This window comes from Aegilops tauschii, chromosome 7, assembly GCF_002575655.3.
Source record: "Aegilops tauschii subsp. strangulata cultivar AL8/78 chromosome 7, Aet v6.0, whole genome shotgun sequence".
Lineage (NCBI taxonomy): Eukaryota > Viridiplantae > Streptophyta > Magnoliopsida > Poales > Poaceae > Aegilops > Aegilops tauschii.
In genome coordinates, this window is record NC_053041.3 from 364,664,180 (window position 1) to 364,689,914 (window position 25,735).

Sequence of the window (25,735 nt, forward strand, 5' to 3'; positions counted from 1 at the left end):
CATTGGTCCCGGCTGTTAACGGGTTATTGGATCCAAAACCGGACCCGGTAGCTTAACGGCATTCCGTTACGATGGATGCCACGTGTCGGTCACCCTTGATGAAAGCACTTCTGTGACGCGCGATTTATCGTCATGGAAGTGGACACTTCCGTGATGATAATTTTGGTAATGTCATGGAACACTTCTACGACAACACAGGTATGACTATCTTGATTCTGTGATAAATTTGTCATGGATGTACATGAATGACAGAAAACGTGACCTACTAGACAAATACGTATCATCACGGAAGTGTATTTTTTTGTAGTGCAAAGAGATGGTGGACGCGGATGGTGAGATGCTTGTTGACTATGGTGCGATGGATGCCATGGAGCCCCTTCCCCAGGAGACCGTCGGGCGCGAGCTGGACATGGAGGCGGCGGCGGAGATCAATGAGCACCAGCCGTAGTACTAGTACTCTTTGTTTTGTTTAACTAAGAGCACCGGTCTTTAATTTGTTAGAGTAATGTTTAGGTCAGCTAGCTCTGTTTAATTGCTGAACTTGCTCGATTAAGAAGTGTGGGTGTGTTGTAGTCTCCTTTGTGTACCCAAATTATGCAATGACGTGGATGACCACTATAACAATGGAAATTTGATCCAAAAATTTTGACATTCAAACTCATCACACACGAGTTAAGCTATCTGAATCATTTCTGATGTTCGCATATCATACATAGTTCTGAATAAGGGACCGTGTCTGATGACACTTTGCGCGCCAGTTTTTTCGCTGAAGCGATTCCAAATTTTTGGCTTCCGCGGAAATATCTACCTCCCCGCCCCCTCCCCCATACCAAAAGCCACACTTCCCATGTTTCCTCCTTCCTTTCCAAGTTGAAACCTTCACTCCTTGCTTGCAGTGCCGCCTCCTCGCCGGCGACCCTCCTTCACGCTGCTCGGCCTCGTCTATCTAGGCAGGTAATCCACACCCGACCCCCATCCTCCTCCTCCTTTTCCACATCCCACATGCCCCGACCGCCAGTGCGAGCGCGACACCTTCCACCCAAATCACCGACCCCTCCACCAAATAAGCGCCGCCCTAAGCCATGGTGCACGCAGTATATCCAGGATCTCAAGTTGCATTTGGCAGTGGTGAAGCAAATCGCGGTCGCACGCGCGGATGAGGTCGCAATGGCTGCCATTCGTGCCGACCCCCAGATCTTGGAGGAGTTCCTTGCCATTTGCTAGCTATGCTGGTTAAGCATGCTCGGTTTACCCGTTGCGTGTGCTGCTCCTGCCTTTCCTTCACAAATTCTAGTGAATTGTGCTATCTAATTTTACAATGCAATTTGTTGCTCTAGTGTATATGTTCTATATGTCGTGCAGTGTGGTGCTCACTTATTAACTGTTTTGTTAATTAGTTGTCGTCTTCAGTTAACTGTTTGGTTCAATTCTGCAAATGTGATGTTCAATTCTTCAGGCTGCAATTTTGTATTGTCTTGCATGTGAGAAATAAATCGAATTTATCTTTACAAAATACATGAGAAACGAATACAATTGCTATATTTCCAAGTTGTCAAGCATGCTTGGTTTGGTTATACATTGTGCAATGTAGTGCTTAGTTAACGTTTGGTTCATTTGTGTTGTGGTGTTTAGTTAACTGTTTGGTTCAATTATGCAATGTGATGTTCAATAGTTGTGGGTGCATTCTATTATTGTATACCATGTGAGGAATAAATTGAATTTGGCTGTAGTAAATACATGAGAAAAAAAATATAATTGCGATATTTCCAAGTTGTTAAGCATGCTTGGTTTGGTTAACTGTCTGATCTTTTATTAGGAGTATGTTATATTGTGCAATGTGGTGCTCAGTTAATGTTTGGTTCATTTGTTCTGGTGTTTAGTTAACTGCTTGGTTCCATTCTGCAATGCGATGTCCAATTGTCGTGGGTAGAATTTTGTATTGTTGTGCATGTGAGGAATAAATCGAATTTGGCTGCAGTTAATACATGAGAAACATATACAAGTGCTATATTTCCTAGTTCTTAATCATGCTTGGTTTGGATAAATGGGTTTTCCATGTGGCTTGAATTAATCTGATGAATCTGCAATGTGCTTATTTTTCATCAACATATTTTACTGCTAGCATGCGAACCATTACTTAACCTGATGACTAACTACCTTATATGTGTTGCAGGGAAACAATGGGAAGCACTGAGGTTTACAATCGATGTTAGCACGTGCATGGTCCGTTGTCTAATAGCACATTATTGTGCAATTGCAGGAACCATTCTAATATTTAGGTTTTTAACAATTTGTTCTTGCACATGTAGGTCCTGCTGTTAGAGGTTTTGTCCCACTGTTCGACCCTTTTTGCATATGGGGAAATGAGTTGTCCATGAATATCAATCAAATCAAGAAACTCAGAAAGATTGTTAGGATAAAGAAATTAGTGACAAAAAACAACAAGATCTTTGTGTGCACAATGAAGAAGACATCACTTCACTACAAGATGGTACTAACTATTATACCTTGTCTTTTTTTATTCCTTTGCCCCATTTCCAATATAGACAAGATATTTATGCACATCCTTGTTTTCAGGCCTTTCCAAAGCAGTTCACTGATGATTACCCCTCAAACCACCTCTATGGTCAGGAGGCGAGGAAGGTTTTCATACAACACCCACGGTTCAATATTGAAGTGTTCCTGAAGAGGACGAAGGACAGACGGTCAATCATCCACAGGCACTGGCCTAAAGTTGCAAAGACCTTCAACATGAATGAAGGCTCAATATTCGCCTTCCGCTTCAGTAGTTTTCCAGATGAGATGCATCTGTCTATATACCGTCTATGATGCTAATTTCGAAAGGTTCTACATGTTGCATCTGAAACTTGGTACTGGTGTGTAATGGGGTAGCTGAGTGCTGAATCTATATCATGTTGTACTCTGATGCATTTCAATTATGAAATTCTGCTTCCTTAATATGGAAATGAAATATATTATGTGCTTAATATGAATGTCAATTAGATTAATAAATGGATTATTAATAATAGGGCAATTAGCCTACTAATGGCGAATTAGCCTGCTAATTGGGTTTGCTATTGCAAACGGTTATTGAAAAAATACCGTGGACGATGACCTCAGGAAACGCACCCAGTTTCTAGGAATAAACCGTGTTGGATCAATGAGCAATCACACATGACTTTCTCTTGAATACTGTTTGCGTTAGGCCACCTTGCGCAAACGTTTACCACATAAAAATTGTGTGTGATGGACAGCCTTTGCCACACAGTTTCTTGTACGGACCGTGTGTGATGCATTCAATAACGCAAACGATAAAATTATTAATATCGTGTGCAATGGCAATGCTCTCACAAACGATTTAACGGGAAAAATTGTGTGTGATGTACCTGTGAACGGAAACGTTTTCCTTGGAGCGACTGTGTGGGATGTACATACGAACAGAAATGTTTAGCGGGGACTGACTGTGTGGGATGTACTTGCGACCGTAAACAATTTCGCCTGTATAATTGTATTTTTAGCTCTATTGTACGTATTTCTGTATTTGAGTGCTCGCCGGTTGCACACGACCTCATTTTGCCGAGCGTGTGTGCCAGGAGAGCATATCCCCGATGGTTTCTGGGTCGTGTGGGAAGGACCCCCCTATCGCCGTCACTCACTAGGCGACGGTTCCAAATGCCGTCGCGGAAAGGGGTTTAAAACCGTTTGTATAGCACCGACGCGTACTAGTGGAGACACGACTATTGTCATATTATATCATGATTGTTTTGACAAGGTGTTGTCATTTGAGATATTTTATTATTGCTCGCTAGTTGATTATGTTATTGATATGAGTTAATATAATATTTAAGAGTTATTATTGACATGGTTAGTTATAATCTTTGCTGAAAACATGGGTGCTACTTAAGCTTATTTATGTAAACAAGAGCAAAAGAGTTCGTAGAAGTGTTTCTTTTTCACTTTCAGTTTATCAACTGAATTGCTTGAGGACAAGCAAAGGTTAAGCTTGGGGGAGTTGATACGTCTTTGTCGTATCTACTTTTCCTAACGCTTTTCCTCTTGTTTTGGACTCTAATTTGCATGATTTGAATGAAACTAACCTAGACTGACACTGTTTTCAGCAGAACTACCATTGTGTTGTTTTTGTGCAGAAATAAAAGTTCTCGGAATGGAAGGAAACTTTTTGGAGATTTATTTCAGAATAAAAGAAAAATATTGGAGCCAAGAACCACCGGAGGGGGGCCCCTGGGTAAGCACAACCCACCAGGGCGCCCCCCTCTAGGCGCGCCCAAGTGGGTTGTGCCCACCTCGTGGCCCCGCGGACCCTATCTCCGACTCCTTAAATACCTATACTTGGAGAGAAAAATCAGGGAGGTAGAATTATCTCATTTCATGATAGGGAGCTGCCGCCACCTCCTGTTCTTCATCGGGAGGCCAGATCTAGAGTCCGTTCGGGGCTCCGGAGAGGGGGATCTTCGATCTTCGTCATCGCCAACCCTCCTTCATCGCCAATTCCATGATGCTCCCCACCGGGAGTGAGTAATTCCTTCGCAGGCTCGCTGGTCGGTGAGGAGTTGGATGAGATTCGTCATGTAATCAAGTTAGTTTTGTTAGGGCTTGATCCCTAGTATCCATTATGTCCTGAGATTGATATTGTTATGACATTACCATGCTTACTGCTTGTCACTTTGGGCCTGGGTGCCATGATTTCAGATCTGAACCATTTATGTTTTCACCATTATATCTATGTTCTAGATTCGATCTTGCAAGTCATATTCACCTATTACGTGTTATGATCCGTAAACCCTGGAGTGACAATAGTCGAGATACTTTCTGGTGATGACCGTAGTTTGAGAATTCATGTATTCACTATGTGTTAATGCTTTGTTCCGGTTCTCTATTAAAAGGAGGCATTAATATCCCTTAGTTTCCTTATGGACCCCGCTGCCATGGGAGGTGTGACGCCCGGATAATTCGACTACAGTAATTCCCTGCTATTGATGCCACGTCACCTCTATCCCTGTAGTTAATCCCGCGTTAGTTCAAAAACCAATTCAAATTCAAAATTGAATAAAAGGCAAACAACAAAAGTTTTCAAACTTTAAAACTAAAATGTTCGGGTTGTGCCAAATAATGCGTAGGTAATTATGGTGGAGAACCACACTTTTATAAAATGTTCAAATATTCAAATGGTAATAAAACAGTAGCAAAACTATTATTTGAATACTTTAAATACTAAACAATTACAAAATATTTTATTTTAGGTGCCAAGTTAATTGTGGTAGTGGCATAACTATTAATCTATTTTAGGTATGAATTTTTGTATTTTATATAAACTAAAATTTAATAAAACAGAAAAGTGTAATAACTAAAAGGAAAAACAACAACACAAGAAATACCCCTCTGGCCAACTGGGCCAAACGGCCCAGCTGGCCAGCCCACCAGGCCAGAACCGGTCAGCCCACACCCCACTCATCCCCTTCCTCCTGCTACAGGAGGCAGAGGAGGGCGTGGCAGCCATCCCGGCCACCCCGCCCGCCGATGCCGCCGTGGCAGACATCCACCGTTTCCCCATTAGGATAAGGTCGCGCCCAGCCTCCTCTCCCTCGCGGTCAAACCCTAGCGCCCACTTTCCCCTCTTCCTCGCTCGCTCTCGCATCCGCATCGCAACCGAGCCTCGTTGCCATGGCCGAACTCGCCCACGTAGCCACCATCGTCCCTGGGCCGTGAGACAGTGCCCGGCCACTCCATCGTCGTCCGCTACGTCGTCCTCGCAGAGCAAATCGCGCAGGAGAGCCCCACGTCGCCACCATCGAGCTCGTCTTCGACCGTCTGCATCACCGGCTGCCGTCGTCGATTTGCTCGACCCCGACCTTCCTTGCCTCCTCGAGCTCGTCTTCTGCACCGCAGTGAGCTCCTCGTCCATCCCCCTGCTTGCCCCCTTCATTCATTGTTGTAGCCTCTGTCCCCGAGCTCATCCGATCTCGCGCATACGTGTACATACCCGCATGCGTGCTCGGAGTTGCTGCTGCTCCTTGTGAACTGCTGCTCCTGCATACTTGCTGCTGCCGCTCGCGTCGCCCGCGTGGCCGCGCCCATGCCCCTGAACCCCGCTCGTGCCTGCTGCCGCCTAGGGTCGTGCCCTGCTTCCCTTACTCGCAAGCGCCAGCGCGCCTCCTTCCTGTTGCTGCCCGATGCTGCTGCTACTGCATCGTTACTGCGTGCTATACTGCTGCTGCTTACTCCTGCTCATGCGATGCTGCTTGCTGCTGTTGCGGATGGGCATGGCCGCTGCCTTTGCGCTCGTGCGTGTTGGCCATGGCAACACAGCCGTCGCATAGCCACTGGAGGTGAGGCACGGCTGTACCCATGGCCGGCCTAGTTAATTAGGATTAGGTTAGATTAGGGGCTAAAAAGTACTAGTTAAATTAGTTGCTTCCCAATGACATGTGGGACTCCCCCTTGATTAAATTAGTTAGTTGTTTTATTAACACTTGTGACAATGACATGTGGGTCACACCCACTGTTGACCAGTCAAATTGACTTGGTCAACCCAACCCATGGCCCCACCTGTAATACACACCAGCTAGCACAGCACCATGTGACAAAAGTATTTAGATATAAAATTTCGAATTGAAATATTTTAGAAAATCCTTAAAACTTTGAAAACTCATATAAAATAAACCGTAAATCGGATGGAAATATTTTGTATATGAAAGTTGCCCAGAACGACGAGACGAGTCCGAATATGCAGTCCGTTCGTCCGCCACAGATCCCTAGCATAGCAAACACGCAACTTTGCCCCTTCGGTTCATCTGTCCGAAAACGCGAAACACCGGGGATACTTTCCCGGATGTTTTCCCCCTTTGCCGGTATCACCTACTACCGCGATTGGGCACACCTAGCACCACGCATTGTCATGTCTTCCATCGTCATGCTTATGTTTGCATTATATTCATTGTTTCTTCCCCCTCTTCTATCCGGTAGACTACGAGACCGACGTCGCTGTTGGTGCCCCGACCGACTACGTTGTTGACGACCCCTACTTGCTAGAGCAACCAGGCAAGCCCCCCCCCCCTTGATCACCAGATATCGCCTATTCTTCTCTATACTGCTTGCATTAGAGTAGTGTAGCATGTTACTGCTTTCGGTTAATCCTATTTTGTTGCATAGCATGTCATTGTTGCTACAGTTGTTACCCTTACCTGCTATCCTACTACTTAGTATAGGATGCTAGTGTTCCATCAGTGGCCCTACACTCTTGTCCGTCTGCCATGCTATACTACTGGGCCGTGATCACTTCGGGAGGTGATCACGGGTATATACTATATACTTTATATACATGACACATGTGGTGACTAAAGTCGGGTCAGCTCATTGAGTACCCTCAAGTGATTCTGATGAGGGGGCTGAAAGGACAGGTGGCTCCATCCCGGTAGAGGTGGGCCTGGGTTCCTGACGGCCCCCGACTGTTACTTTGTGGCGGAGCGACAAGGCAGGTTGAGACCACCTAGGAGAGAGGTGGGCCTGGCCCTAGTCGGTGTCCGCGGATACTTAAAAATAACATGCTTAACGAGTTCTTGGTATTTGATCTGAGTCTGGCCATTTGGTCTATACGCACTAACCAACTACGCGGGAACAGTTATGGGCACTCGACGTCGTGGTATCAGCCGAAGCCTTCGTGACGTCAGCGACTGAGTGGCGCGCGACGGATTGGACTGGAACGCCTGCTAGGCTAGGTCTGCTTCCGGCCGCGTTCGCAACGTGCAGGTGTGCAATGGGCGATGGGCCCAGACCCCTGCGCCATAGGATTTAGACCGGCCTGCTGACCTCTCTGTTGTGCCTAGGTGGGGCTGCGACGTGTTGATCTTCCGAGGCCGGGCATGACCCAGGAAAGTGTGTCCGGCCAAATGGGATCGAGCGTGTTGGGTTATGTGCTGCACCCCTGCAGGGAAGTTTATCTATTCGAATAGCCATGTCCCTCGGTAAAAGGACGACCCGGAGTTGTACCTTGACCTTATGACAACTAGAACTGGATACTTAATAAAACACACCCTTCCAAGTGCCAGATACAACCCGGTGATCGCTCTCTAACAGGGCGACGAGGAGGGGATCGCCGGGTAGGATTATGCTATGCGATGCTACTTGGTGAACTTACCATCTACTCTCTTCTACATGCTGCAAGATGGAGGCTGCCGGAAGCATAGTCTTCGATAGGATTAGCTATCCCCCTCTTATTCTGGCATTCTGCAGTTCAGTCCACCGATATCGCCCCTTTACATAGATACCCATGCATAAGTAGTGTAGATCCTTGGTTGCGAGTACTTTGGATGAGTACTCACGGTTGCTTTTCTCCCCCTTTCCCCCCCTTTCTTTTCTTCCTGGTTGTCGCAACCAGATGCTGGAGCCCAGGAGCCAGACGCCACCGTCGACGATGACTCCTACTACACCGGAGGTGCCTACTACTACGTGCAGCCCGCGGACGACGACCATGAGTAGTTAGGAGGATCCTAGGCAGGAGGTCTGCGCCTCTTTCGATCTATATCCCAGTTTGTGCTAGCCTTCTTAAGGCAACTTGTTTAACTTATGTCTGTACTCAGATATTGTTGCTTCCGCTGACTCGTCTATGATCGAGCACTTGTATTCGAGCCCTCGAGGCCCCCGGCTTGTATTATGATGCTTGTATGACTTATTTATGTTTTAGAGTTGTGTTTTGATATCTTCCCGTGAGTCCCTGATCTTGGTCATACACGTTTGCGTGCATGATTAGTGTATGATTGAATCGGGGGCGTCACAAGTTGGTATCAGAGCCGAATGCCTATAGGAATCCCCCTTCCACACTCCTTGGCCGAAGTCGAGTCTAGACATTGCAAAACTTTTACTAACATGGCTGTGCGGCTTACGGTCCCACGTCGCCATTGGGTGGTATTAGGATCTTTTACTCCTCGATCTTTACTCTGGGACTCTGAGCTCTCTTCTATTCGGGTTAAATGATTTTGCTAAAAACAAAACTAACTTTAGGTTCTCGAAAGTACTTTCTCCCGGAGAGTCCCTCACTTCAGATGATCGCCTGCTGCACTAGAAGATTCCGGAGTTACCCTGTGATGTTCTCTCGAGACTTTGTGCCCGTTGTTTTTGCAATCCCTATCACCGAAATATCCCTATGGATAAATACATACATATGTCGTTCTTATATTGGTTCCCAGTTGATCTTGTCATTACAAGATACCCTGAAATTCCCTCTATTGATCCGTGAATACTTTGTGCCTACTACCTTGCAGTTCTTGCCACATGAATACCCTCTACGGATAATTCCTCACACTTACCGAGTATCCACTCTTCCCCCGTTGTTTATATGATTTACAAGACACATTGAAATACTATCTGATCTTTTGATAATCCTCTGCCCGCTATTACTCCGCAAATACTTGTCTGCTTGCATTATGGTTGCGTTCCATATGACTAGCAATATTCATTAGTATCCTTTGTCATTATCATTAGAGGCCCTTGATTCAATATGTTGCGAATTCTCACAGTCCTTAATCAGATCCTAGAATTCATCCTTCCAGCTCAGACGTCATATTAAACATGAGTTGGATCTCGACCAATGAAATTGCCATCGATTGTACCCTTAAGCCTACTCAACCTATCCATCCTTGATCAGAGTGTTTGCTTCTGATCCCTTGATTTGGAGCTCATAATTCCTTTGCATTGGAGCTTTGAATTAGTCGGTTGTTTTGATAATCCGATCTCCTTGCTTTCTTTCTTCTGTTGGTTGAGTACCGATGCTCACATCAGGTCTCTTGTGGACCACCAGAACCTTTATGGGATTTTATCCGACGACGTCCTTCATATTCAATAACTTTGTGAGTCTTTTCTCGGATACATAATGCCTTTGGTAAATTGTATCCTCTGCTTTGTCAACCATGCTCTACTTTTGAGCTGGTGATAATTACTCTCGAAGCTTGTGGCATATGTTTCTAAGTTGCCCTGATGGGTTGAACCTATGCCTTCCTTAATCTATGTGAACCCGAAAGTTTTCCAAGGTTCATACTCCTCTGGTAATTCACCAGGTAGGTTTTTGCACTCAAATTATTTTTAATAGAGCAGTGAATGAAAGGTTATGCATTGCAGAAGTGGGAGTCGACCTTGAACTTTGTGTTCATGCCCATGGACACGATGTAGATCTTATCATTAAAAGCTTCTCTTAAATTAATTATTCCCTTGGTATAAGTTCATCTTATATCTGGGATCTGGCCTTTTGCAATCGTGGTTCCGACCATGTTCTCCTTTAAATACCATTTCTCGTACAAGTTAAGCACTTGTCTTCTGCAGAGCAATACCCCAGTCCAACCTCTACTTTGGTTTGTCGTCGAGTATTACCCCCCTGGTATCTCGAGATTATCACGGAACTGCATAACTTCTTATGAGTTCTTCATCAAGTAATACATTCTCACTGATTATAGTTTTTCACGGGCTTCGAGTTATTAAACACTGAAGGACATCGATAACTGAATCGAGTCCGCGTCGCGATTAAACAACTCTTAGTAATCTTCTTTACTTGCGAGTTTGTACTCGATCACGTCATTCCTAGCCTGATTGGCTATATCATTATCGTGCTAAATTTTAACTGTGCTACCGGGTCCTTCTTCCCGGAGCACAAATTGCGACGGTGAGCTAATCTTACAATCGATCTTCCTCGTCATGTCGTTTGTCCTTGAACAGCAAGCTTGATTTCGAGTTTGTGTCGTACCCATGGTTCTAATAACTTTTTGTTTCATCATTCCGTTGACTTGATGTCATCGCCGATCAGTTACATCTTCTCGAAACCTCTCGACAAATGTGTCGTGATCGTCATCAACATTCTGAGGTCTTCCAAGATATCTATTGAATTCTTGATGAGAAATAGCATCCTTTGCCCTCGATGATTTGGGTTATCATCGACAACATTATTGCATTCCCTCGAACACAAAACTTGTTCCTGTTTTGTGTTGTACCTTGAGTTCCTTGCTATCCAACTTATGTTATGTTCTACCGCGGAGTATTACCATCTTTGATGTCAAGAATGTTGTGAGGATTGCTCCACCTCTTAAGAATTCTTGCTATAATGATACTTCTCACCATCACCATTCTTTCTTGGTCCTCGTGTTGATTCCAACCGGGGTACCCACAAGTGAACGGTGTTGTTTGGATTCTGCACTTCTAGAAACCCTATTGCTTTGAAGTTAATGATCGATAATTCATTCTTAGCCTATCGGTTGCTGAACCACCATTCTAACATTGATCATGCTACCTAACCCCATATTTCGGGTGCACCTTTCAACCAATGTTTAATTGTGTATGTTTTCCTCGAGCATACCTCATTATGTCATCTGATCTGACAAATGTTATCTCCTTATTCACATAGTTGTGGAAATCCATCCTTTTGGAAATCTCGAGGAATTGTCGCTGAGTCCATCAGCCACCTTCTCGTCCTCTCCTTGGTTAAATGATGAACTCTTGTTTTGGAACTCGCCTCCATAGTTCATTTCCAAGAATCTTACATTATCATCTCGTCAATGTGTGTTACACCTTTCTTCTCAGACATCCTGAATCTGAGTTATCCTGAAACCAACCAGATCTGAATCTCGGTCAGATATGATGGTTGAAACATATTTTCAAGAGTTATAACATTGGTCGTTATATGACCCGGTAAGGTGGTGTCATGCCTAGTACACCTGGCCGGAGGACCCTATTGTTATAGTTCCCTTCTTAACAAGGTTATTGATTCTTCCATGAGGAAATCGTAAGACTTATTCTATAAGTTGTTCCTGATGGATCCTTTGTGTATCCAAAGTCCGACCTTTGCTTGAAAACCATGTCAAGGCTATCTCGAAGCATGTTTGTGGTACTCCGATCATCAATAAGAACATTTAAATCACAATGCTAAATTTTCCTTATCAATTATCCAAACACTGTTGTATGGGTAATGTCAGGAAAGTTCTCTCCCCTTACCTAAATGGTTTTCTACCTTCTATCTTGTCATGGATATCATCTGCTTGTCCTTGGGAAGGATATACCCCTGAAATATGTGTTTAAGCACATTTTCCTTTCCATTGTTTTGTTTAATCTGATGATCACATTTTCCTTTCCATTGTTTTGTTTAACCTTTTTGGTGATCTATATGATCTAAGCAGTAATGTTCTTCTGCTTACGTAAACACCTTGGTGTACAACCGTGTCAATAAGACCCTGTTGCTTTTGTTGATAGCATTCCGGTAACCACCGATGGACGAGAACTTTGCCTATTGGTCCGCCTTGTTCAACGAGCAGGAAAATGGTTCTCTTCGTCCCTCGCCCTTGGTACCGATGTTGTTGTCGACATAAATGACAGGCTATCCTCTGACATGCCTTGCTTACATGATCACGCAAGACGTCTCCGCCCTTCCTACTTTTAACCCACATGGTGGGCCCATAACCCAGAGTTCCACAGGATCGAAACCTGACTCTCCTGTACAACCCTGTTTCTAATGGTTATTCCCCACGCTTGGCTTCATATTTAATCCATGGGCCACCTTCCTAGTGCTCTATTCTGGTCTCAGACGCAATACTTACTCTCGCTACTCTGAACCCCTTTCTCACTCTGGTTCAGACTTCGAGCAACTATCTATCCGCTTGGAACCTCTTATTGTACCTTCGTCCCTTACCCTCGATGTATTTTATATGTTCAACTCGAGAGATAATCTTATGCTCATTCATGGGTAACCCCAGATTGTTTCCCTCAAAAGCATTCTGTCGTAGCTGAGCTGCCCCTTATCCTTTCGTAAGTACGGTGGAGTTCCCAAAGAAAGGACGACAACTTTATCATGATGCATTGGAATAACGAATTGAAGACATCAACGAAAGGGATTAACTTCTTCAAGAAGATCCATTAGAATATCGTAACCAGAACTTTCCCCCTTACTCCCCACTTAAATCTCGGGACGAGATTTCTTGTAGTGGAGGAGAATTGTGACGCCCGGATAATTAGACTACAGTAATTCCCTGCTATTGATGCCACGTCACCTCTGTCACTGTAGTTAATCCCGTGTTAGTTCAAAAACCAATTCAAATTCAAAATTGAATAAAAGGCAAACAACAAAAGTTTTCAAACTTTAAAACTAAAATGTTCGGGTTGTGCCAAATAATGCGTAGGTAATTATGGTGGAGAACCACACTTTTATAAAATGTTCAAATATTCAAATGGTAATAAAACAGTAGCAAAACTATTGTTTGAATACTTTAAATACTAAACAATTAAAAAATATTTTATTTTAGGTGCCAAGTTAATTGTGGTAGTGGCATAACTATTAATCTATTTTAGGTATGACTTTTTGTATTTTATATAAACTAAAATTTAATAAAACAGAAAAGTGTGAAAACTAAAAGGAAAAACAACAACACGAGAAATACCCCTCTGGCCAACTGGGCCAAACGGCCCAGCTGGCCAGCCCACCAGGCCAGAACCGGTCAGCCCACACCCCACTCATCCCCTTCCTCCTGCTACAGGAGGCAGAGGAGGGCGTGGCCGCCATCCCGGCCACCCCGCCCACCGATGCCGCCGTGGCAGACATCCACCGTTTCCCCATTAGGATAAGGTTGCGCCCAGCCTCCTCTCCCTCGCGGTCAAACCCTAGCGCCCACTTTCCCCTCTTCTTCGCTCGCTCTCGCATCCGCATCGCGCAACCGAGCCTCGTTGCCATGGCCGAACTCGCCCACATAGCCACCATCGTCCCTGGGCCGTGAGACAGTGCCCGGCCACTCCATCGTCGTCCGCTACGTCGTCCTCGCAGAGCAAATCGCGCAGGAGAGCCCCACGTCGCCACCATCGAGCTCGTCTTCGACCGTCTGCATCACCGGCTGCCGTCGTCGATTTGCTCGACCCCGACCTTCCTTGCCTCCTCGAGCTCGTCTTCTGCACCGCAGTGAGCTCCTCGTCCATCCCCCTGCTTGCCCCCTTCATTCATTGTTGTAGCCTCTGTCCCCGAGCTCATCCGATCTCGCGCATACGCGTACATACCCGCATGCGTGCTCGGAGTTGCTGCTGCTCCTTGTGAACTGCTGCTCCTGCATAATTGCTGCTGCCGCTCGCGTTGACCGCGTGGCCGCACCCATGCCCCTGAACCCCGCTCGTGCCTGCTGCCGCCTAGGGTCGTGCCCTGCTTCCCTTACTCGCAAGCGCCAGCGCGCCTCCTCCCTGTTGCTGCCCGATGCTGCTGCTACTGCATCGTTACTGCGTGCTATACTGCTGCTGCTTACTACTGCTCATGCGATGCTGCTTGCTACTGTTGCGGATGGGCATGGCCGCTGCCTTTGCGCCCGTGCGTGTTGGCCATGGCAACACAGCCGTCGCATGGCCACTGGAGGTGAGGCACGACTGTACCAATGGCCGGCCTAGTTAATTAGGATTAGGTTAGATTAGGGGCTAATTAGTACTAGTTAAATTAGTTGCTTCCCAATGACATGTGGGACTCCCCCTTGATTAAATTAGTTAGTTGTTTTATTAACACTTGTGACAATAACATGTGGGTCACACCCACTGTTGACCAGTCAAATTGACTTGGTCAACCCAACCCATGGCCCCACCTGTAATACACACCAGCTAGCACAGCACCATGTGACAAAAGCATTTAGATATAAAATTTCGAATTGAAATATTTTAAAAAATCCTTAAAACTTTGAAAAATCATATAAAATAAACCGTAACTCGGATGGAAATATTTTGTATATGAAAGTTGCCCAGAACGACGAGACAAGTCCGAATATGCAGTCCGTTCGTCCACCACACATCCCTAGCATAGCAAACACGCAACTTTCCCCCTTTGGTTCATCTGTCCAAAAACGCGAAACACCGGGGATACTTTCCCGGATGTTTTCCCCCTTCGCCGGTATCACCTACTACCGCGATTGGGCACACCTAGCACCGCGCATTGTCATGTCTTCCATCGTCATGCTTATGTTTGCATTATATTCATTGTTTCTTCCCCCTCTTCTATCCGGTAGACTACGAGACCGACGTCGCTGCTGGTGCCCCGACCGACTATGTTGTTGACGACCCCTACTTGCTAGAGCAACCAGGCAAGCCCCCCCCCCTGATCACCAGATATCGCATATTCTTCTCTATACTGCTTGCATTAGAGTAGTGTAGCATGTTACTGCTTTCGGTTAATCCTATTCTGTTGCATAGCCTGTCATTGTTGCTACAGTTGTTACCCTTACCTGCTATCCTACTACTTAGTATAGGATGCTAGTGTTCCATCAGTGGCCCTACACTCTTGTCCGTCTGCCATGCTATACTACTGGGCCGTGATCACTTCGGGAGGTGATCACAGGTATATACTATATACTTTATATACATGACACATGTGGTGACTAAAGTCGGGTCAGCTCGTCGAGTACCCTCAAGTGATTCTGATGAGGGGGCTGAAAGGACAGGTGGCTCCATCCCGGTAGAGGTGGGCCTGGGTTCCTGACGGCCCCCGACTGTTACTTTGTGGCGGAGCGATAGGGCAGGTTGAGACCACCTAGGAGAGAGGTGGGCCTGGCCCTGGTCGGCGTCCGCGGATACTTAAAAATAACATGCTTAACGAGTTCTTGGTATTTGATCTGAGTCTGGCCATTTGGTCTATACGCACTAACCAACTACGCGGGAACAGTTATGGGCACTCGACGTCGTGGTATCAGCCGAAGCCTTCGTGACGTCAGCGACTGAGTGGCGCGCTCCGGATTGGACTGGAATGCCTGCTAAGCTAGGTCTCCTTCCGGCCGCGTTCGCAACATGCAGGTGTGCAATGGGCGATGGGCCCAGACCCTTGCGCCATAGGATTTAGACCGGCGTGCTGACCTCTCTGTTGTGCCTAGGTGGGGCTGCGACGTGTTGATCTTCCGAGGCCGGGCATGACCCAGGAAAGTGTGTCCGGCCAAATGGGATCGAGCGTGTTGGGTTATGTGGTGCACCCCTGCAGGGAAGTTTATCTATTCGAATAGCCGTGTCCCTCGGTAAAAGGACGACCCGGAGTTGTACCTTGACCTTATGACAACTAGAACTGGATACTTAATAAAACACACCCTTCCAAGTGCCAGATACAACCCGGTGATCGCTCTCTAACAGGGCGACGAGGAGGGGATCGCCGGGTAGGATTATGCTATGCGATGCTACTTGGTGAACTTACCATCTACTCTCTTCTACATGCTGCAAGATGGAGGTGGCCAGAAGCGTAGTCTTCGACAGGATTAGCTATCCCCCTCTTATTCTAGCATTCTGCAGTTCAGTCCACCGATATGGCCCTTACACATATACCCATGCATATGTAGTGTAGCTCCTTGCTTGCGAGTACTTTGGATGAGTAATCACGGTTGCTTTCTCCCCCTTTCCCCCCTTTCCTTTCTCTCTGGTTGTCGCAACCAGATGCTGGAGCCCAGGAGCCAGACGCCACCGTCGACGACGACTCCTACTACACCGGAGGTGCCTACTACTACGTGCAGCCCACGGACGACGACCAGGAGTAGTTAGGAGGATCCCAGGCAGGAGGTCTGCGCCTCTTTCGATCTGTATCCCAGTTTGTGCTAGCCTTCTTAAGGCAACTTGTTTAACTTATGTCTGTACTCAGATATTGTTGCTTCCGCTGACTCGTCTATGATCGAGCACTTGTATTCCTCGAGGCCCCCGGCTTGTATTATGATGCTTGTATGACTTATTTATGTTTTAGAGTTGTGTTGTGATATCTTCCCGTGAGTCCCTGATCTTGATCATACACGTTTGCGTGCATGATTAGTGTATGATTGAATCGGGGGCGTCACAGGAGGGTAGGACAAAAGATGTCATACAAGTTCTTTCCATAAGCACGTATGACTATTTACGAAATACATGCCTACATTATATATATATATATATATATATATATATAACTGGAGCTAGTTTTATATCGCCCTAGGTTATGACTGTTGTATGATGAATATGATCCAACGAATCCACCGATCCAATGCCTACGAATTTCTCTTATATTGTTCTTGCTAAGTTACTACTTTGCTACTGATCACCTTGCTACAGATATTTAATCTCCAGGTGTGGTTGAATTGACAACTCAGCTGCTGATACTTGCAAATATTCTTTGGCTCCCCTTGTGTCGAATCTACAAATTTGGTTTGAATACTCTACCCTCAAAAACTGTTGCAATCCCCTATACTTGTGGGTTATCACTGCCATATCAGCGAAAAATTAAAGGTTGCCAAAGAGAACTTGCTGCCATGATGCGTAGTTCAAACATGGGCATCTTGCCATATCGGCGAAAAATTAAAGGCTGCCAAATAGGACTAGCTACCAAGATGCGTGGTTCAAACATGAGTGTCCTGCCTTTATTGGCTTATCATATTATGATCAACGTAATAAAGTCAGCATCCCCGAAACTCGGGGCCTCTGTCGTTTCATCACATATATTGTGCGTGAGTCTTCTATTAATTGATCATAAGGTCACTTGGGGCGCTTCCAACTCATCGAGTTTAGCTTTCTCACCCTCTTGACCCGGCAAAAAACGCCACATTATTGGTTATACCTGCCTGTATGCTCGATGCTACTCCGAAAAAGATGACCCACCGTACTCTTGACAAGTCAATCTTGAAGACCCTGAACTTGTCAAAGTTAAAATGGCTGCTTAAGTCATGTGAGAGCCAGCTTACTGAAAGTGAGGATAAACCAAGTTTATCATGCCAGATTCACTGAAGCAAGACTCGAGCCTCGAAAGTCGGTCTTTTTATACTCTGTTATCATACACATACATCATCATACATTGCATCATCATACAATGCATCATATATAGATGGATATATTGGTTTATGTTGCAGGGGCCGGTTTTCAAACCAGGTTACATTATTCAAATCCTTAATAAGACAATATAGCTGGATTTTCATTATGGTTATCATAACCGGTATTGAATGATTGAGGTTTTCAAAGCAGCTTCAAAGAAATGGCTATTACTTCCTCATCCAAAATACCAGCTTACAACAAGAAGCATGGTTAAATGCTAATACGCAAAGCATTCAGTAACATCATCTAGACAGTGGATATGATTTTATTCTACAATGGAAGGAATAGTCCCGAGTTGCTGCAGGCACATGACCCGAAACTTGGGGGCTACATTATTCAAATCAAGATTACATCAAATATGCAAGTCCCATGTCGCTGCAAGCATGCACCACGGCACTTGGGGCTATTGCATGGTCATTTTAACTAGTCTCATTGAAGACCCGACCCATCACATAATGATGAGCCGGCCCTTGGGGGCTACCAATTGCTCTTGTCAAAATTTCAAAGTACACAAGCCTTAAATCCACTACATCAATAGTGACCCGAAGCTTGGGGGTTACATCATATGATGTTATTTTCAAGTCTATATAATCAGATCTACAAAGTCCCTGCTCATTATTGCATAATGACCCGACCTTTGGGGGCTACACTGGCTGAAATTTTATGAGTATAAGACAAATATAAAATCCCAGGTTGCTGCAGCCAAGACAACCCGACACTTGGGGGCTACAGCATTCAGTTGTTTACCCAAATTATATGGTCCAAATTGAAGACCCAGCCCATCATATACGGATGAGCCGGCCCTTGGGGGCTACACATGTGAAATACAAAACATTCAGTTTATGATTGGTGACTCCAATGAACAACCCGGATTTCTCCAAAGTTGCAACATTTATATTGAAGCAAGTCTTAAGCTATCACTATGTTCCCCTCTTAATACTTGGGGGCTACAGGTAATATAGATATAAGGAAGGTACACCGTCAAGTTCCCAGTTTTGAGCAAACCAGGTATCACATTCTTAGTGGAGAAACTTGCAAAGTTTATCTCCTCTAAGCTATTCATAGAAAGGCCCAGTAGCTGACTCAATGATTGGAAGCTATATTTGCAAAAGCAAGCACTAAGTCGTCACAAGGTATAAGGACTTGGCCTGAACAACTCGGGAAGACCAGTTATGTGACCCGGCATCTATAACAATCATAACCTGGTATGATCAAATTATATAACTCGGCAATTTCAGCGAACGCAACTCGGCAAGCCCTACATCCTAAAGCCGGCCGAATATCAGATGAATATCTAAAGACCAATATTTTTGTCAAGCCAAAGCATTGGAGGCCGACTCAAATGGGTTATTTTTCCCAATATTTTTCTAGAAGAAACCAATATCAGCAAATTGATTTTGAAGCTGGCCTACTGATATAACAAAGAGACACGATATGGAATAACTCAAGAATTGCATGACTCGGCAAATATTGACTCGGTCGAATGTTTTCACAGAAATAAATAACAAGGACTTAAGGATGAACAGATGCCGACACGGAAGAACCTTCGACCCGGCGCACAACCCGTCAAATTTTTCTTGTTTTTATTTTGTAGGATAAGTTTAACATGGATAAATCCATATCAAACTGGGGCTAATGTCGGGGATATACCCCACGGTATAACCCGGCCTAAAGTATGACCCAGCCGGGACTTGACGACTCATTGGTGACCCGGCCGATCTTGGCGACTCACTGGTGACTCAGCTGGACTTGATGACTCACTGGTGACCGGGTAGGCGGGTCAGACGAATGACAAGGCCCAAGGCCTAGAAGGAGGCTCGTGAGAAGACCGGCTCAAGGTATGGTATCCGATGGGCTAGCTTGAGAGGAAAAGCATAAGGAATATTCCCCTTACAAAAGGAGCAAGATCTGGACTAGGATTCCACTTGTAAATAAGAAAATAGAATAGTCCTAATCCTACTAGGACTCTACATGTAAGCCGCCCCTTCAACTTATATAAGGAGGGGGAGGGCACCCTAAGGGGGACAAGTTGATACAGACACACAAGTCTTAGACAAGATCAAAGTAGATGCTCTCGAGATAGAGGTAGGGAAACACCTCCCTTGTAATCGAGATCATGATCATCATCAATATCAATCAAGCGGGATGTAGGCTTTTACCTCCACAGTGAGGGGCCGAACCTGGTAAAACCTCGCGTCTCTCGATTCCGACCAACCCCTTCAAGCTACTACCTAGTTGTGATGGCCTCACCACGAAGTCCTTTCACGGGGACATCTTGCCGTGACAAAACCACGACACATAGCAAGTTCAAGGACCTAGTCATGGCAAGTTCATCAGCATTGACATGTCAGCTATATTTTTTCTTTCAAACATGACAAGTGCACACATGCTGGCATGGAAATTTTACTGAACCTACCACATGGGGGGCTATTCCAATGCTAATGCAAGTTCTCCCATAATTCTCATTTTTTTTCAATTTCAATATAATGCCTACAATGAGTTGTATCACTAACACATGGCAAGTTCCATCGAGGAACATTCATTTTTATTTCTTTTTTTCTGGAACTAAATTCTAATTCAGCTTTTTTTGGCCCAGTCATGACAAGTGTAGTCACAGTCACATGGCACGTTACTTAAGCTACAAGAATCCTCACCTGCGTACCACGATGTAGGCGTCACTGCCATCCCTGTCCTTTCCACGACATCATCTTTTGCTCCTGCATTTTTTTATCAACCATAAGTTTTCGTGTTTGCAAAACTTTCATTTTTTAACTAAGGATATGTATTCTTCTTAAAATTTCCAGCTCACCACATATTGCCCTTGGCAGCTATTGTTGTTGTATTGTGTGTGTGCTGCCACTAGGCATTCCTTGTTCTTTTGGTCAGCACATCGTGGCAGATGCGGATGTGTCGATTCCACCTGCATTTTTATTTCGAGCCAATCAAATTCCCCTCATACAAAAGGTGTTTTTCAAAAAAATATCTTAATCCATTTTTTTCTACCAAGTACCTATGTCCATGTACTGCTGCAGGAGTGCAGCAAAGGTCCATTCGAGTTTAGTTCCTCGTAATCCCGTGCACTCCACGGGGGTACTTGTAGTGAGCCGTAGAACCAGGGATTCCCTCTGTTTCCTTGTTCCATCCTGCTTTTGTTTTTTTTGTACCCTTTAAATCTGTGTCAAAACAAAGCATTCAAACATTCTGTTTCGTACAACATGGCAATATAAGTAGTACGCACATGTCAATATCATTAGTACACACATGGCAACATAAGTAGCACACACATGGCAACATCCATTAAACATGACTAATCATGGCAATTTTTAACAGGACACACATGGCAAAAATCATGTGTAGTTTACACATGGCAATATCCAGTATTACATACATGGTGATAAGCATATCATCCACATGGCAAGATTTTTTGAGTGCCATTCCAGTTAACAAGCATATCATGCACATGGCAAGAATTTTCTTATCAGCAAATTTCATGGTAATAACCATATCATACACATGGCAACTATACAATAAGCCTTTTCCCCTTTTTCTCCTTGTGTAGTATTTCCTTTTTTTTACGCCAAACAATTAGATGGCAAGAACAGTAGAACACAAGTGGCAGCATTTTCCATAGCAGTACGGATTTGTTTCTAAATTTTCATCATACATGCTCTTTTTGACAACCAGCCTAACTTGTTCATGGCACGAACAACAACACTTCGGAAGAGTAACATGACAAGATTTGTAAGGTAGGGGAGGGAGACGGGGCCAGATAGGGGGGAGGGGGAAGGGGAGGGTGTGTCGGTGAGCAAAACTAACCTGCAAGTAGCTCAAATCTGGACTAGGCTTCGCCAGGCTTGCCATGGCAACTTGCGTTTGGAGCAATTTTCGAGACTGATGGAGGCGAAGGGGAAGGGGAACAATGGAGGGGAAGGGGAACAATGGAGGGGACCGTGGGGTGAAGAGGGTAGGTGCCGCGAGTTGGATCCAGCGACCGGTAGGACCAGGGTAACTACCTGGTTAAGGGGGTTCGTGCACGCGTTCGGGCTTTATGCAAGCCTGCCCGAACACTTTAGTTCGGTACATGCTGCTTCCCGCTCCGAACGACTAGTTCGGACCGGAGTCCACAGGCCGCGAACGTTCGCGCGTTATCGACGTCCAAAAAAAAAACTTCTCCCGATGCAACGCACGGGCATTTTTGCTATCATACCAAAGTCTCAACTAAATCCAGATGTCTTCATCTATCAATACTTAATATAAAAAACTAAAATATTGATGAATGTAAGGTATATGTCAGGCAATATTAATGTTTATATCTTCAAAAAATATATTAACATTTATATATCTACTAAATGTGTATTCCCTCATTGCAACGCACTGGCTTCGTAAACATGCGCTGATGAGAAGCCGGATGATTATTTAGCTAGCCTAGACACTAGAGGCAGCGAAGCGAATCGGGCGGAAACACAACGACGCAGTCACGCACCGGCTCTTTCCTCCACCCCTCGTAGGGCTAGCTAGGGTTTCTCCGCCCAAATCGTGTAATAATAACCCACTTGAAGATTCGCGCGAAAGCTGCGGCGATGGCCACCACCGTCCAACCCCACTCCCCGGACCCAACAGCCATCACCACCACCCCTGCCCCTCCCCCTCCTCCTTCTCCACCTCGCCAGGAGAACCCGACCGCCGCGGGGGAAGGCGTAGAGATCGCGGCGCTCGATGAGCAGCCTGCCGCCGTCGCCGTCGCCGACAAGGGGAAGACGGCCCCCGGCGGCGGGAAGCTGGTGGCGGAGGCCATGCGCAAGTGCGCGGCGCCCCGGTCGTCGCGCTACCACGGCGTGACGAGGTGGGCAAGCTAGGCAGGACGTTATTACTGTTCATTGGTAGGGCTGGCTGTCCCTGTGTGTTGTTGACTCGATTGTTTGTGTTCGTGTGTATGCTGGGGACAGGCTCAAGTGGAGCGGCAAGTACGAGGCACACCTCTGGGACAACACCAGCCAGGTTGAGGGGCGCAAGCGCAAGGGCAAGCATGGTGCGTAGTTTTGCTGTCCACACTCTAGCCTGCTCATTCAATGATTTTCAGAGCCCAACGAAACTATCTATGGTTTAACTTGGAAATGCTGAGAGGGCACTGATCAGTTATCACTTGCACTCGAATGGAAACACTGGGATGGTTGCAGGATGCACATACTGTGTCTTCTAATTTACAAATCATAATATGTGGCACCATAGTTCGAGTTACTAAAAGCGGACTAGGTCGTAATGCTAATATAGGATGATTGCTGCTCTGGATTAATGAATGTTTGTATGGGAATGCAGGAACAACATCTCTGTTGGATCAGTAAATTGTTTATTGATATTCCTTCTTACTATGACACCTTGAAACCCTTGGTTGATGTAGGATGATAAATTTTGTGCAAGCGCAATAGAGTACACCTTTTTTCTTTCATAATAATAAGAGGAGAAGGGTATTATCAAATGTCTCTATTAAGCTTTTCTCTTCTTTCTGTAGGGATTAGGCATTTGAGAATTCTAGTGCTTTTTGTTATACAATCCAACATTTAATTGTGCACTTCGTATCTTCACTCTCCCTAACTGATTATTTTTTCTTTGGATGTTCTGCATGGGATCGATTTCTACCTTTGGCTGCCATTGTGGTTCTTCAGTGTACTTGGGTAACTTATACTGCCTGCCATCATAGAGTGAGTTTTGATTGAACATAAAAACGGCTCAATTTAATCTTCATTTTGGCATTACAGGAAGCTATGTTACTGAAGAGAATGCTGCAAGGGCACATGACCTTGCAGCCCTGAAATATTGGGGCATAACTCAACCCACCAAACTAAACTTCAATGTATGAAGTGTTTGTTGTTTTGTGTATTCTGAGGAACTGGCATCTTGTTATACAGGAAAATGGAATTAACTTCTAATTGTTCTCCAGATTTCTGATTATGCAAAAGAAATTGAGATCATGAAGAGCATGAATCAAGATGAATTTGTGGCCTACATAAGGAGGTCTGTTATATAGTTGAATATTGCAGGTTTAAAACCCATGTGCTAGTTTTTCAAACTGTTCTTATGATTATTTCAGGCAGAGTAGTTGTTTCTCAAGAGGAACATCGTCATACAGGGGTGTAACAAGGTGCTATTCTATACTCCAGGAATATATATAAAGAATTATCTAGTCTGGTGAAATAAATTTGTAGGATTTTGATCCATCTTGTTTCCTTTTGCAACTGAAAATTTTCTGCTGTATTAAAACTTAAGAATTCTTCATGTTCGGTTCTACAGCAAATTTTAACTTTATCCATTCACTTGGACTAAACAGACGAAAGGATGGTAAATGGCAAGCACGTATTGGTAGGATTGGTGAGAGTAGAGACACTAAAGACATCTATCTTGGGACCTTTGGTGAGTACAGATTTTAGTAACTGATGGCATTAACCTTGTGTTGAAAACTATTTTGAGTGAGAGAATCACTGTGAGTTGAAACTTATTGTGAATGAATAAGGAATTGTGCTTGGTTGGCAGAAACTGAAGTGGAGGCAGCTGAAGCGTATGACCTAGCAGCAATTCAGCTCCGTGGTGTTCATGCTGTGACCAACTTTGATATCAGCAACTACTCCGAAGAAGGTTTGAAGAAACTAGAAGGCTCATCTGAGGTAGTGAACCTGGAGGACCAATCAGAAGTCACTAAGTTAGCTGTGACCAACTTGGATATTAGCAAACACTGCGAAGATGGTTTGAAGAAACTAGATGGCGCATCCCAGGTAGTGAACCTGGAGGGCCAATCAGAAGTCACCAAGTTATCTGTGACTAACTTTGATATTAGCAACTGCTGTGAAGATGGTTTGAAGAAACTAGAAGGCTCATCCGAGGTAGCGAACCTGGAGGACCAATCAGAAGTCACAAAGTTAGCTGGACAATAGATATTAGAATAGCAACATGTAAATTATTTATTTCTTCCTTTTTATCTTTTCTCTGATCGTCAATCTCTCCACCTTTCTCTTTTCTTGATTGATGATGAGAGTGTCTTTTCTTCGTCTGCCTTTCCTGAAACTTTTTTTTCCCAAGGAATTTCCCTTCGCTGGTTGCCAACTCTATTATTTACCAGCTCCAGAGTAGGATCGTGTGATGCTGTACTCTGTATTCTCATGTACACTGATTACAAACCATTGATAGTATTTGTAGACATTACAACACAAAGGAAGTTCATTCTTCTATTTTTGTATATTTGTTTTCATCCTCTAACTCCAGTTTTGAATGCTGGTTTGTTCCACTGTCATCATGAACAGAATACTCCGATATAGTGCATGATAGAAAAAATCACTCTTTGCGCTTCAAATGGGACAGCACTCCAAGGAATCGAAACCCACAAATATTTTTAAATATTGTGGGTATGTCGTATCCAATGCATTTTACATTATAAAAGTTAATAAGTGTGACATACCCATAGACCATATTCCAGAAAATATATACCCATCATATGTGACATACCTAGCAATAATATACCGCAAAAGAATAAACATTTGCCATATTTAAAATATATAAAGATTTATATAACCAGCAAACTAGCAAAACTATCGACAAGCCTAGAAATTAATAAACAACACACAGAATAAAAAAATGATATACGCATCAATTCTTTATACATAGTGGAGAGTATGTGATACGTACGATAAATATCTCTACTACCTACAAGAAACGCAAGGTTCCGTTTCCCCTATTACGTCAAGTTTTCATCCGTCGCTCCCCCGCTTCATCCCATCCCACCTCCTGATTTTTCTTCTTCCTCGCACGGTCACCGATCAAAAAATCTCCCCTGAAAAAATCGTGACTCAATCCCCTACGCCTCCTACGGTCCTACCAGATTTGATTCCTTTTTTACCTCAGCCCGCTCCTTCCTCTACCTGACGCCAAG

The 25,735-nt window shown here is 44.7% G+C and overlaps 1 protein-coding gene across 1 annotated transcript; it reads left to right on the forward strand.

Moving 5' to 3' along the window:
• The first annotated feature begins 22,257 nt into the window (after positions 1 to 22,257).
• Positions 22,258 to 25,045, forward strand: LOC109735726 (AP2-like ethylene-responsive transcription factor AIL1). The gene is made up of 8 exons (XM_020294952.3): positions 22,258 to 22,660; positions 22,764 to 22,846; positions 23,481 to 23,489; positions 23,574 to 23,668; positions 23,756 to 23,829; positions 23,906 to 23,956; positions 24,143 to 24,225; positions 24,346 to 25,045. Exons 1-8 carry the CDS (start codon positions 22,398 to 22,400, stop codon positions 24,741 to 24,743), a joined length of 1,056 nt encoding a protein of 351 aa, XP_020150541.1. The 5' UTR covers positions 22,258 to 22,397; the 3' UTR covers positions 24,744 to 25,045.
• Positions 25,046 to 25,735: the final 690 nt, after the last annotated feature.

What these genes read in the sequence shown, in the direction of transcription:
- LOC109735726 (XM_020294952.3), top strand. Translation starts at nt 22,398, where the DNA reads ATGGCCACCACCGTCCAACCCCACTCCCCGGACCCAACAGCCATCACC. An exon ending in CGCTACCACGGCGTGACGAG is followed by an intron (nt 22,661 to 22,763) that starts GTGGGCAAGCTA and finishes TGCTGGGGACAG; the next exon opens with GCTCAAGTGGAGCGGCAAGT. An exon ending in CATCTATCTTGGGACCTTTG is followed by an intron (nt 24,226 to 24,345) that starts GTGAGTACAGAT and finishes CTTGGTTGGCAG; the next exon opens with AAACTGAAGTGGAGGCAGCT.